The sequence below is a fragment of the Phoca vitulina genome, unplaced genomic scaffold (assembly GCF_004348235.1).
Source record: "Phoca vitulina isolate PV1807 unplaced genomic scaffold, GSC_HSeal_1.0 scaffold10, whole genome shotgun sequence".
Lineage (NCBI taxonomy): Eukaryota > Metazoa > Chordata > Mammalia > Carnivora > Phocidae > Phoca > Phoca vitulina.
This window is the reverse complement of record NW_022589713.1, coordinates 15,266,396-15,280,455: the sequence shown is the minus strand read 5'-3', so window position 1 is coordinate 15,280,455 and position 14,060 is coordinate 15,266,396. Positions and strand designations below refer to the sequence as shown.

At 35.4% G+C, this 14,060-nt stretch overlaps 1 protein-coding gene across 3 annotated transcripts in view; it reads right to left on the bottom strand.

The window, feature by feature from the left end:
• Positions 1 to 14,060, bottom strand: part of XRN1 (5'-3' exoribonuclease 1) — a 112,319-nt gene that overhangs the window by 34,007 nt on the left and 64,252 nt on the right. For all 3 annotated transcript variants that reach the window (XM_032408542.1, XM_032408545.1, XM_032408543.1), the window contains exons 25-31: positions 13,324 to 13,470; positions 8,579 to 8,668; positions 8,017 to 8,152; positions 4,636 to 4,692; positions 4,379 to 4,511; positions 2,451 to 2,520; positions 1,074 to 1,281 (exon numbers count right to left, since the gene is read on the bottom strand). In XM_032408542.1, the coding sequence (XP_032264433.1) occupies positions 1,074 to 1,281; positions 2,451 to 2,520; positions 4,379 to 4,511; positions 4,636 to 4,692; positions 8,017 to 8,152; positions 8,579 to 8,668; positions 13,324 to 13,470 (841 nt within the window). The remainder of the gene's footprint in view (positions 1 to 1,073; positions 1,282 to 2,450; positions 2,521 to 4,378; positions 4,512 to 4,635; positions 4,693 to 8,016; positions 8,153 to 8,578; positions 8,669 to 13,323; positions 13,471 to 14,060) is intronic.

Here is a 14,060-nt window from a genome sequence, read left to right as displayed (position 1 = left end):
AGATAGAATATTAACTTCCATTATCTGAAATCTCAGTTCTTTTTTTTCTGGCGCTCAGTACAGTCATCATAGAAATATTCTATTGGACTGAAAATGGTCTTAAAGCATGACAAATGTTATGGAAGATTATACTAAATCAATATCCCTACCAACAGATTTTTTTAAATCTCCCAATGTACTGATATCTCATTCAAGCTAACATTTAACAATTTTATTTTTAAAATCTTCATCTTACACAAAAGTAATCCAACAGATTAAAAAACCAGCTATTACTTATGAGGAGTTGATTTTGGGCAGATTAATAGTGATTACCTATGAAATCTGATTTTTGCTTCTGCTTCCTTTGCCATTACCTCCTTATCTGGGCTTTCTAATTAGTCTATAGCAAACACATTATTACTTGGATTAAAATGTGGTTAAGATTTGGGGACATGGAGTTAAACAAAGTTAAATGTCTCACACAAAACAATTCAATTTTTGTCCCCAGAAAGATAAAACAGAGGAAATCACCCATGAGTTGCATGGGTAGGAACCTGAAAATGGCTTTTAATAAATATAATTCTCTCTCTGTTAACCTCTCAAATTCATGTCATTTCATAGCAGATTGAATACAACATTAGTTATACAAATGTAGCTTGAAAAGTAAATATATGAAAAGAAAACAGACATTCTTAAGCTCATATTTAAAAATGTATTTCTTCTTTATAATTTTATAACAGATGTAGGATGTTATCAGTAGCATTGTTTTTTTTTAATTCTATTTATTTGAGAGAGAGCATGAGTGGGGCGGAGAGGGAGAAGGGGAGAAGCAGACTCCCTACTGAGCAGGGATCCTGACATGGGGCTCCATCCCAGGACCCTGGGATCATGACCTGAGCCAAAGGCAGATGCTTAACCGAATGAGCCACCCAGATGCCCCAGTAGCATTCCTTATTAGCCTATTAACTTAAAACAAATCTGAAATTGACTTGAACCAAAATTTTTTAAAAAACTAAGTCAAATTAGGTTTTACTTACAAAGTCTGCCTGAGATTTATAAGAGGGCAGAAAGAAATGAAAGACTAAGAGCCTTACTTGAGTAGGAACAAAAAGTGATTGAGGGGAATGGTTCAGGCCTCCCAAATGCCCAGATGAAATTGATGAATTTGAGCTATAGTGATTCACAGCTGGTTGTGGTTTCACAATGGCTGTCAACTTCTGATTTCCGGTTTCAGAGCGACTCCCATGAGTAAGATTCACCAAGGCACTTGTTGGCAGTCGATAACCTCTACCAGGTGAGCACCTAAAAATAAACAGTTATTTCAGAGGGAAATAATACTAAATGTGCTAGGGAGCAGAAGAACCAAATTATTTTTGGGTGGACAGTCAGTCCATAATCTGAATTAGTAAACATTACTTTTAAATTTAGTAGAGGAAGCTGAAATCATAGAAAGATCTCCATTTGTAAGATGATATATTTCTGAAACCAGACTTTATTTAATCCTCACAATAACCTAGTGAAGTATGTATCTTCATTACAAACGAGGAAACTGAGGGTCAGAATGCTTTTAATGACCTACCCAAAGTAGCACAAAGGTTAAGTGACAGAACCCATTCCATGCATCTTTCGTTCTATCATAATCTTTTTTTCCTGTAACTTTAACTTTTTTATCAGTGCTGCCCCAAAATAAGTAAATCTCACTCATATAAGTTAAAAACAAAAAATCCAAACCTCTGGCTTTAAACCTGCTAACCTCCAGTTATCTTTTCTCTCCTTCATGGTCAAACTTCTCAAGGGTCAGCTCAATTTCCTGCTTCCTCAAACCACCCCAGTGTGGCTGTACACCCACAATTCCACTAAAATATAAATCTGCGATCATGTCACATCTCTGATTTTGATGACTTCACATTGTTTTAAGGATAACGACCAAGATACCAAAATCATTAGCATGTCCTCAAAGTTGGCTTACAAGCTCCTGCACAGTGTGTTCCTTGCTTTTCTCTCTTACTCTAATCTTACATAGTTGCTGAAGTTCAGACACACTTGCATTCTTTGTTTTTTTTTTTAATGAATAAATCCTTTGTTGCCTCTTCTTGACCACCTGTCATTCTTCTTCCCTCTTCCTCCAGTTAACTATTACTCAGTCTTCAAGTCCCATCTTAAATATCACTTGTCAAAGACGCCTTTCTAGAAGTCATATTCTTACAGAAACCGGAACCTCTCCTTTCCAGCACTTCTCACATTTTAATTAAATAAGTAATACTATAATCAGTTACACAATTATCTCCCCCACTAAAATGAAAGCTTTGTGAGACTAGAAAGCATGTCTATCTTACTCATTGTTACATCCCTACTAGCATGTATGATGTCTTGCATATAACAGGAATTCAAATTGTGGACAAATAAGTAATGTAAAGTCACTGCCACGTGGATATATTTACAAAGCGTAATTATCATCAGGAAATACAAACCTTATTGTTAAGCCTCCAGGAAATTCTTCATCAAATAATACTTCAAATAGTACATCAGCTTCTCTATTGGCTGTTAAATAAGAGAGATTTAAAAATCATATGATGAAAAATCAGCATTTAAGTTTTTGGCTTGTAAGAGGCATTACAACTATCAGAGAATGGTATAGGGGATTATAGTAAATGAAAAGTAGATAAACTTGCAGATTACCTTACTGGTATTAATTTAAAGTAAAATAATATTTTAAATTAGATGCTATGAGGGGATTAATTATATTTTTCTCTGTGCTTTTTGTCTATGTTGGAAATTATTCATAATAAAAGTTAATAAAAGAGGTAACTTCGGAGTTTGCAGTTCAGAAGGTACTGCAGTAAGACAGATAAAAGACAATGACGATTTGAAAGCATGGCAGTTTATTTAATAAAGGGAACAGAATGGAGAGAACAGAAATATTATTAGATAGACCTGGCAGGAATTTGTGGCCTGTGTAGATAAAAAGGACAGAGATGCCAAAGATGACTCCAAGGTTCTGGCTGAGATGACTTGGTAGATTATGGATGCCATAACTGAGATATGAGACACATGAGAAAGTGCAATAAACTTAGATAGGAACAGAGAAGAACAAATTTGGCAGAGAGGCTGATGAGATATATCTGGCAAGATTAAATTTACCCGAAATGCCAAGGTAAAGTGAAATAATTAGCTATATTTGAATTCTAAGCCCAAATTAATAATAGAGTCTATCACAGTACTTCAGAATTGACCAACCCTACCCCCTTCCCTCTCCCCTCCTCTCCCTCCCTTCCTCCCTCCCCCTCCCCCCGTCCTCGATTTCTCTCCACCTTTCCACCACCCCTTTTCCACTTTATTGGTTCTGTTTCTCTAGAGAATCCTAATACAATATTTGATAATATCCTAGCCGGGGGTAGGAGTGGAGGGATGTCTGTCCCCCATCCCCAGTCCTTCACTGCTCAGCTGAAACCAGGCCTGCAGAGCTCACCCATTCCCCAACATCCACCTGTATCTTTCAACCTACTTTTACCTGAAATCTAAACTCAAGAAAGTAAGGCTCAATGAGAGGCAGGAGTTTCTCCTCTGAAGGCTTAAAGCTCACCTTTTAGGTTCTTATTCCCTATCTGAGGGAGGGGTATTCCTCAAAAGATTATTAAGATTATAAAAGGTAAGAGGACTGTTTACTCCCTTTAGCGAAACTGACTATGGAGATAAGGTCTCAGCTAAGGGCAGTAATGAAATATTCCCCTTTTTATCCATGGCAGACATGGTTAATCAACGACAGAGCTCTTTCCCACTCAGCATAGATACAGCTTTAAAATCCTTCTCAAGACAAATCCCAAGCAGTCACTATTACTGATAGGAACTGTCAGAATAAAGGAAACTTCTATGTTATCAGAGTCCTAAGGCCTTATATCAAGACAACTATAATACAATCTAATAAGCCCAGTATTTGAACAGCTGAATCAGGGGGTTGAGCAGATAGCAGCAGGAGGGTTGTTTCATTATACCCATGTGGCCCTTACCATTCCTAGTCCAGACAATCAGACCAAGGTTGAGTGCTTGAGAGATGAAAGGACAGTGCTGCCAATACCTTGACCCCTTGGCACTGGATTTGCTGCTTCATGCTAGGCTGACTTTTTTTGGTATCTACACTGCAAAGCTGCTCAACCAGGCATCGCTTTGAGCACATTTAGATCCTTAGTTGCTTCTTCCCTTTTCCTCCATTCTCTCTCTTTTTTTTTAAATAAAAAATACGTGACATAAAATTTACCATCTTAATTATTTTTAAGTGTACAGTGCAATAGTGTTAACTATATGTACATTGTTGCCTTCTGCTTAGATATAAGGCACAGAAATTTGTTTTACTTTACAATTTTAGATGCAGTTGAAGACACGCCAAGTACTGAGATATTACCCCCTTTAATTCCTATGATGGTGCCCCGAAGGCCAACTGGAACTGAAAAGTTCTCTCTCACATTTACCACACGGTCAAAGAGACGAAATTCTGCATCTCGATCAGGAATGACTCCATGTTGCTGTTCTAAAGGCTGAAGAGAAGAAAGCTTTAATTATTATTAACTCTAATTTGAAATAATTTTTCTATTACTATAACAAAAACATTTTGTTCCTTCTATACTTTCAAAATAAAAACAACTTGGATAAGAAACTTACTCTGTACAGCAAATGGGGCTTCACTGTCACTCGTACCTTCTTATTATTCTTTCTTTGCTGAAGAAAGAAAAATTTTTAAATATTTAAAAACATTAAATTATAAAATTATTGTTATCTGGATTTACATTAAAAATATAAAATTATTATTATTCAGTTGGACATCATTTATTACTATTCATTTTTAAAAGCCAAATGAAATGAGCAATTTAAAGAATATTTGAAGTTCTTCAGATGCAGCAGGAAGGAATAATAAATTCTTACTTAAAAAAATTTTTGGGGGGCACCTGGGTGGCTCAGTTGTTAAGCGTCTGCCTTTGGCTCAGGTCATGATCCCAGGGTTCTGGGATCGAGTCCCGTATCGGGCTCCCTGCTCAGCAGGAAGCCTGCTTCTCCCTCTCCCTCTGCCTATGGCTCCCCCTGCTTGTGCTCTCTCTCTCTGTGTCAAAAAAATAAAATAAAAACTTAAAAATAAGTAAATAAATACATAAAACCTATTTTCCTTACAAAAATTTTAAAGATTTTATTTATTTATTTGAGAGAGAGAGAGTGCACAAGCAGTGGGAGAGGCAGAGGGAAAGGAGGAAGAAGGCTCCCTGCTGAGCGGGGAGCCTGACCCAGGGCTTGATCCCAAGACCCCAAGATCATGACCTGAGCCGAGGGCAGATGCTTAAGCAACTGAGCCACCCAGGTGCCCCTTAAAATTTTTTTAAAGTTAAATTTTTTGTTGAAGTATAAGGCACAGAAAAATGCAAAATTGTATGTATACAGCCTGATGAATTTTTATAGTATGAGCCTATCTATGTATAACCATGCTGAGTTCAAGAAAGAGAACATTACGAAGCACAACATAAGAACTCCTGTATTTCTTCCCAGTTACTACTACCTTCCCCAAAGTAACCTTACTGCTAACAAAAGATTAAATTGTTTAGAACTTTATGTAAATGTTATCCTATTCAAATGCTTTTTTACTCTAAAAAGAATTGTACATGATGGTCAATGAAGATCTATATTAAAAGAAAAAAAAAGTATAAAGTACTGATCTATGACAATACTGTGGGTTTTATGGCTACTTATAAAAATTAAGGTGGCACTGATTTAATAAAGCCCTAGCTTTTGGAATCTCTTATGAAATTGGCTTTGATGTCTGAATTTTTTGATCATGTAACAAATGCTGGAAGAAGAGTTCTGTCCCATCTTTACTCCTTGTCAATTTTGTGAACTCACACTCACCTTAAGCATCAGCCTCCTTCTACTGTAAAATAGAAACAACATTACCTCTTCTACCTAATAAAACCATGAGAATAGTTTATATCCATTGCAATCCATAACTACCATTCACATTACATATTTTTAAGTGAATTCTTACCAACTAAGACAAACGGCAACAGTTTACTTATTTTGCAGCCACCTATCTTTAGAACATACCTTATGGAAATAAGTACAAAAGAGAATAAAACAACTCCAAGCTATAGAGACCATACACTACAGAGTTCATGTATTTATATATTATAAAATGCTCAAGACTTTAAACAGACCCTATTATCTTTTACTATAAAGGCATTTCATTTATTCTTTCAACAAATCTTTACTGAGTTACATTTATGTGCCATGTATTGATCTAGGTGCTAAGTATAAAACAGTAACCTGTTCCTTTACTTAGGGAGACATACAAGCAACAAATGTTTGAAGGTAAAAAGCATAGAGAAAAATAAAGCAGGGAAGGGGGATCAGCACTGTGGAGAGAGAGATCGCAGTTTTAAATAAAATGAATAGTGAAGGCAGTACTGACAGGATGTCTATGCTTTCAGCCCACAGCAGACTAGGACTAATAGGGTACAATTTGTGCCCCCTGACAACAGCAAGAAGGAGAAAAAATAAGTACTTTAAGTAATTTTAAAAAGCAGACCCCAAACTTATGCCTGGAGTTCTGTATATGAAAAAAAAAAAACAAACAACCCATATGCTTTAATACATCTCTAGGCATTACTACATTATAGCACTGATTAGAGGACACGGCAATCAAACCCGATTCATTAAGCAAATTAATAAACTGAGGAATTTTCACAATAGGCTCCAACCCACAGCTACGAAATGAAAAGTTCTGGGTCTGGCTATTCAAAATGTGATCATCTGGGAGCTTGTTAGAAATGGAGACTCTCAAGCATCAAAATAAAATTTGGGGGCTTAGAGTAATAAACTTTTATTAAGTGGAAAACTCATTTCAAAAACAATGCTGTACAAATGGATTTTACTCTAGGTTGAAAGACAAAAAGAAATGCCGGAAAAAAAAAATGAAATGCAGGCTTCTATCCTTATCTGAGTATCAGTGACCTTTCAAATAATCAAACTCTTGGCTCTAAGCCGTATATTTTTTCCTAAAGAGAAAAAGAGTCATCCAGTAGTAATTTTCCAGACTGTCTTCACAGCTCTTGAATATGTGATAAGAGAATTCAAATAATAATAGCCAAGCATTGTTAGACATTAAAAACAGGCATTATTAGAAGGAGTTTACATGCTTTAACTTAGTTAATCCTTTCGATGACCCTATGAAGTAGTACTGTTTTATTCTCATTTTACCAGTGAGGAAATAGAGGCATGGAAAGTAAAAGTAAGTATCTTAAGTATCTTGCCTAAGGTTAAAAGTATTGAAAGAGAAATGGGGGAAAATGGCTTCATAGCCCATTTCTTAACTTAGTTTGCTATTAGACTGCTGTGTTAGCAACGCAACATCATTTTAATTAAAAGGCAAATGTGTGGAAAATAAAATCAAAAGTTAAAGAAGGGAATATAATCAATCCATTTTCCATTATATCAAGATAATCAAGGATCAAAATAAGTAAAACAGTTAAGCCTACACAGAAGATTATTGCTTTTCAAAATCAAGACATAAAAAAATAGGAAAGATTAAACAGGATTAAAAAATATTGAATGTGTTTGTGGGTGGGAAAGTACACTTTAGAAGCGATTCTGTAAAAGTGAACTAAACACAATGTTTATGTTCTATAAAAAGAACTATGTCTTTAAAGAACTTAGAATAGGAAGGCAGAGGGGATTAACCTTATTTCTTAATCACAAACTTTGTATTTTGGCTAGAATTACAGAATATTAATTCCTAAAATTAGAAACATCATTAGGACATAAAATTTAAATGTTATAGCTTTTATATATTAAAGTGCATTTCTTTTTATTCAGATAAACTTATTAATGGCCACTGGAAATGGCTGGAACTTTTTTTAAAACTAAAGGATTACCTGACATAAATTAAAATCACTGAGTTCATGTTTTATTTGGTTGAAACAAAATTAAATTATTTGTAGGATGATATACAGTCCATTTAACTTCAAATCTCATCAAGCATCTTGGGTTATCGAAAATTAGTACCTTGCACTTTTCGACTTCTTCCTCAATTTTCTCAACAATAGCTGCATCCAGAATTTGTAAATCACAAGAAGAACGAGACAAAGTACTGACAGGATGTCCCTTTAGCCAAGTAATAATTTCTTGAACTTTCTCAGCACTACATTAAAAACAATAATTTTTTCACAATGATTAAAACTTTGAGGTTTTATACAAAAGGCCTAATATAAATTTCCTGAGGGCTGTGAATTATAAAAGACATAAAATACATAAATAATAATTAATCACTAAACTTAATTGGGACTAGTTATAAATCTAATGTGAACATGGACATATTACTTCTCAGTAACTTAAAAAAACCCACAAAATTAGTTTAAAAGTACTTTACTGATATAAGTGAAATAAATTATATGAAGATCTTAAAGCAAATATATATATATGAAATTATATATATATATATATATATATATATATATGAAACCCTCCTCACAAAAGTAATATAAATTCTTGATAAACTAGCTACTGTACCTTTCACTGGAACACTAAGCTGAACTATGAGCCAATAAATACCACAAATTTTGCTTACCCGTTCTCATTTTCTCCAGGCCAAATGTCATCTTCATAGAATACATCATCTTGGCTATTTTTGGCTATATAACTAAATAGTTCTGGAGCTCTAGCCAAACAAACAAAAATACTGCTTAGAAAATATATATGGCTAACTTCACATAAACTTCCCCATCAAATAATTCTGGATCCCAAGGGGACATATAAAACATACTGAGGACTGATTGTAACACACAGAGTATTAATAAGGGATAGAGATAAATGATTTGAAAGTATTCACAGGCCCTCAAAAAACTTTCAGTAGCTGAGGGAGAAATGATTCAATTCATAAACTGTAATAAACTTTAATTACTTATTCAATTACTGACTCTAATCGCTCTCAGATCATAATGATAGGTGATAAATGGACAAAAATAATACCTACATGTTCATTTTCTAATTTTCACAACTAAGCTGGAGCATCCCACAATAAAGAAAATTAAAATACACTAGAAGTTTCTTTTGATATTCCTCAAAACTCCACTGCTTCCTGAATAGTGCAGGACTTTTAAATACACATAGCAGATTGAACATATGTGCTTAATTTTTTGCTCACTTCCCAACCTACTAAAAATAGAGTAAAGTATAAAATACTGCATAGACCCAGAAAGGCATGAAAAGAGAGGTGGTGAGTCTGATACCATATATGAGTTGTTAACAAAATTTTAGAAACTGGAAACTGGATGGGTAAGCATTAACTGGTTTGAAAGATAGGAAAAAGCTGCACCCTAAGCAACCAGGGTGGGAAGTCAACAACAAGCAAGATAATTTAAACTGTGCAAGTCTGCAAAAGCGCAGGAATTATGGGCTCCAGGTACATTTTAATGCCGTAGTATGGGCAGGGTGAAGTTTACTAGGCTTTAGTTGAAAATTTTGTATAATAAGCAGTTGGATGATCATGTGCTTACTCACCTTCACCCCAGCATAAGACCTGTCTGTAGTTTATCTTTTGGAGAGGTTGAACAGGGGATGCTCTAGCTTTAGGTATACAAGGCACAGGGAGATGGGTGGGTAGGGCATGAAGAGATGATAGGGAATTAATGAAAGTGTAACTACTACATAACATGTTGCTAGGAAGCAGGCTAGGAAGTGTAACTTCTTTAGGAAGCACACTCTTGAGATGAAAGTAAGCAAGAAGAAAGTTTATCAAAGAGCTCTTGTGGAATCAAAACATGTAGAAGGGAAGGAAAAAAGGAAGGAAGCAGAATTGGGCAGAGAGAGAAGTTGGGCTGTGATCCACTGTTAATGAACTCCTTGGTCAGTCCTACAGAGATCTCAAACTAGGATGGCCCTTCAGATTTATCCTGAACTGGGGCAATCAGGTCGGCTGGGTCTTTCACACCTCCTTGCAGATCAGGTGTTGGATCTGTGGCTGTTGTGGGAAGGGGATATAACTTTAGGTGAGGCAGTTCTCTTCTGCAAGGCAATTCTGAAGAGAGCTCACAGCTGAGGACTGTCAGACAACAGCATTTAAGCTGCTATAGAAATAAGTCCTTTAAAGGGAGGTTTGGAGGGCATCTCATAGTATCCATTACATAATAAGTTCCCTTTACCCTGGTTAATATCCAAAACACTGGAAGTCAGTTTTGTTCCTCATATCTGTCCTCCAAGGAAAAGGCTGGAGGCTACCTCTCTAGGAAAACTAGCCAGCCTGAGAGAAAATATACACATACAGGTAGTGATAGTTGGAGGTCCTTTGCAGAAATAGCAAAGTCCCACCTGACAAGCCCCACCAGAGCACACTAAATTTCCAATCAGCTTTTTAGTGCCTCATTCTTAAATATGATTAGACACCAAAGAACCACCAGACAAGTAAAAAAAAAAAAAATCTTTAATGTGAAAGGTGCAATGAAATCAAACAGAAAAAAAAGAGCAATGTGGAGAAAACAGAAAATATAGAGAAGAAAAACGATCTTCAGAGAAAGAGACACTATAAAAAAGCAATGTCAGAGAAAAAGGACACACTTTTAGAAATTAAAAATGATTAAATCAAATAAAAATAAAAATGATATAAGTTGAAGAAATCTCCCACAGAGTAGAACAGAAGTGTAACAATATAGAAAATGGGTGAGAAGAGATAAGAAAATAAAGAGCATTAATCCAGGTCTATCATCTAACAGAAGTCTCAGAAAGACAGAACAGAAAAAAAGGAGAGGAGGAAATTATCAAAGAAATAATACAAGAAGTTTTCTCAGAATGGAAGGTCATCAGTTTTAAGTGTGAAAGGACTGAATAGCCAAAGGAAAGAAAGAAGACCCATACTAAGGCACACATCATCACATTATTAAAACAGCACTGGTAAAGGGAAGATTCTGAAAAGATTTCAGAAAATGAAAACGGATCACAGACAAAGATTCCGAATCACAATGGCACAGGACTTCTCACCAGCAAAGGAAACAAAAAGAGAATAGAGCAGTACTTTTCAAATTCTGAGGGAAAATAATCTCCAATTTAGGATTCTACACCCAGGCCAGCTATCAATCAACCCTGGTCAGGGAAGAATAAAGACATTTCCAGACACTCAAGCTCTCTCAGGAAGCTACCAGATTAAGTGCTCCATCAAACTGGAGACATAAAACAGAAAAAGGTATGAAAGCCAGGAAATAAAGGAATCCTACAAAGCAGAATGGTGAAGGGAATTCCTAGACAGTAGAGAGAAACTCTAGAATGAGAGCTGTGTAATAGCCCTAGAAAACAATTAGTTTACACTGAAGCAGGAAGACAGAAGGTTTCAAGGAGGAAGTCTATAAGAAAAAAAATGGAACTGAGAGATCTCCTGATCTGTTTGACTATATTAAGTCTTTCAGCTATGACAAAGAGTTTAGGGCTGAATTAGTTATATGAATATAGACAATAAGCAAATGATTAAACAAGAGGGGGAAAACAAAAATGTGTACAGAAAGGAAATGCAACCATAATACTCTACAGGGTCCACCTGTGACCATTTACATTATCTCAATCAAGTAAACCTTAAATACAGATTTAATACAACTATAATGAAAGGGGAAATACACACACACGTGTGTGTAATGTGCAGGAAGGTGAGGAAATAGAAAGGGTAGGTAGCAGAAGAGAGCTAAAGCTTCATCTTTCATGGTATGAAATCAATGCATATGTCAAGTTGAAAAATAATGAAAAAGTAGGATAAATACAACATTTGAAAGAAATATGGAAGTGAACAAAAGAAATAAATTTTCAGATGGTAATATAGGATTGAATTATGTTCCTTCCCAAAAAAGACAGATTGAAGTCCCACTCCTACTACTTTCAGAATGTGACTTTATTTGAAAATAAGGTTTTTATTGAGGTTATAAAATAAAAATGAGGCCTTTAGGGTGGGCCCTAATCTAACATGATTTTTTTATCTTTATGAAGTGTCTTTATGAAAAGAGGAAATTTGGACACAGAGATAGGCATTAACAGAGAAAAGATCATGTGAAGATGTACAGGGAGAACACGGGAAGGTGGAGGACTGGAGTTAAGAACAAATGTGTGAGGCCACAAGAAGCTAGCAAAGAGGCATGGAATGGTTCCTTTCCTATCATCGTCAAAGGAAGCATAGCCCTACCAAACACCTTGGTTTTGGACTTCTGGTCTCCAGAATTGTGAGACAATAAATTTCTGTTGTTTTAAGCCATCCAGTTTGTGCTACTTCATTATGGCAGCCCTAGTAAACTAAGAGGATCCTCAAATACAAGGTTAGAAACCAGTAGAACAAAGGAATGAATATTCAATTGTGAATGAGAAGTAAACGTTTTCCCTATAAATCTTTGTCACTGAGTAACTCAGTTAATCTCAGTACACAGTTTTCTCATTTTTATAATGAGGAGCTGAGATTTATTGATTTCTTAGACCATTTCAGCATAAAATTCAATAATTTTAGGGCAGTAACCTATTATCTGGTTGGAGTTTTAAGATTCAGAAAATCCACTGTGTGAAGAGTTGTTTTGTTTATCCATACCAATCCTCTTACTACTAACATAGACATGCAAAGTAGTGAATAATTTATGATAGCAAGTTAAGGCAAATTTTCATTAAAAGGAGGCCAAGGGGCACCTGGCTGGCTTAGTTGGTGGAGAGTGCAACTCTTGATCTCAGGGTTGTAGGTTCAAGCCCCACACTGGGTATAGAGATTACTTAAAAAAAAAAAAAATTAAAAAAAATAAAAAATTAAAAAAAAATAAAAGGAGGCCAATTCTCATCATCTTTTTTTCATTTCTGAAACAAATAATACATTATATGTTAAAAAAAAAAAAGAAGATAGCAGGAAGGGAAAAATGAATGGGGGGAAATTGCAGGGGGAGATGAACCATGAGAGACTATGGACTCTAAAAAAAAAAATGAGGGTTCTAGAGGGGATGGGGGTGGGGGGATGGGTTAGCCTGGTGATGGGTATTAAAGAGGGCATGTTACTGAATAGAGCACTGGGTATTATACGCAAACAATGAATCATGGAACACTACATCAAAAACTAATGATGTAATGTATGGTGATTAACATAACATAATAAAATAAAAAATAAAATAAATAATATACAGTATTTTTCTATATTCTTTTAGCTAATAGCTATGATGCTCCATGATATAAAATTAAGTTTATATGTAATATGTCACATTATTTACCAAAGGAAACATTTTTTTGTCTAAAATTGGTATCAGCAAAAGCAAAATAGTTATTACATTCCACATTTTGGGGATGCTTAGTAGAATCTTGTTAGGCACTTACCTCTCTAAGTACTCTGCAAGAAGCTGTTCTGCTGCAGATGAATACATCCACTCACTTCCAACTTTCTTGGTATATCCAGGTACCTCCTCATTTTTTTTGTTGAATTTGAGATTCAAACCCACATTTGCTTTATGGTCTCCATGAGGGCTGAATTTAAATCACACACACACACACACACACACACACACACACACACACACACACGTTTTAAAATTTTGTTCAAAGAATACAAAAAGTTTTGCTTTCAAAAAATTCTTAGAAAAATTTAGTTTTGATTGTTCTATAGTTTTCATGGTTATTTCCTTTTTTTTTTTTTTTAAAGATTTTATTTATTTATTTGCGAGAGAGAGAATGAGAGACAGAGAGCACGAGAGGGAGGAGGGTCAGAGGGAGAAGCAGACTCCCCACTGAGCAGGGAGCCCAATGCGGGACTCGATCCCGGGACTCCAGGATCATGACCTGAGCCGAAGGCAGTCGCTTAACCGACTGAGCCACCCAGGCGCCCTCATGGTTATTTCCAAAGTAGCAGTAAGGCTTTGAAACCCAAGTTAACAAATCATATAAATAGGTTATGTATCTAGAGAAGAGAATGAAATAAGAAAATGCAGGGAAATATATTATTGAGATTCACACACACCTTCTGATACCTTTTTTCAAGGTTCAATTTGTTAGCTGCTAAAAATAGGAACTGTCTTTCCAAACATCTAAAACATGTCCCATTTAGATGAAAGATCACC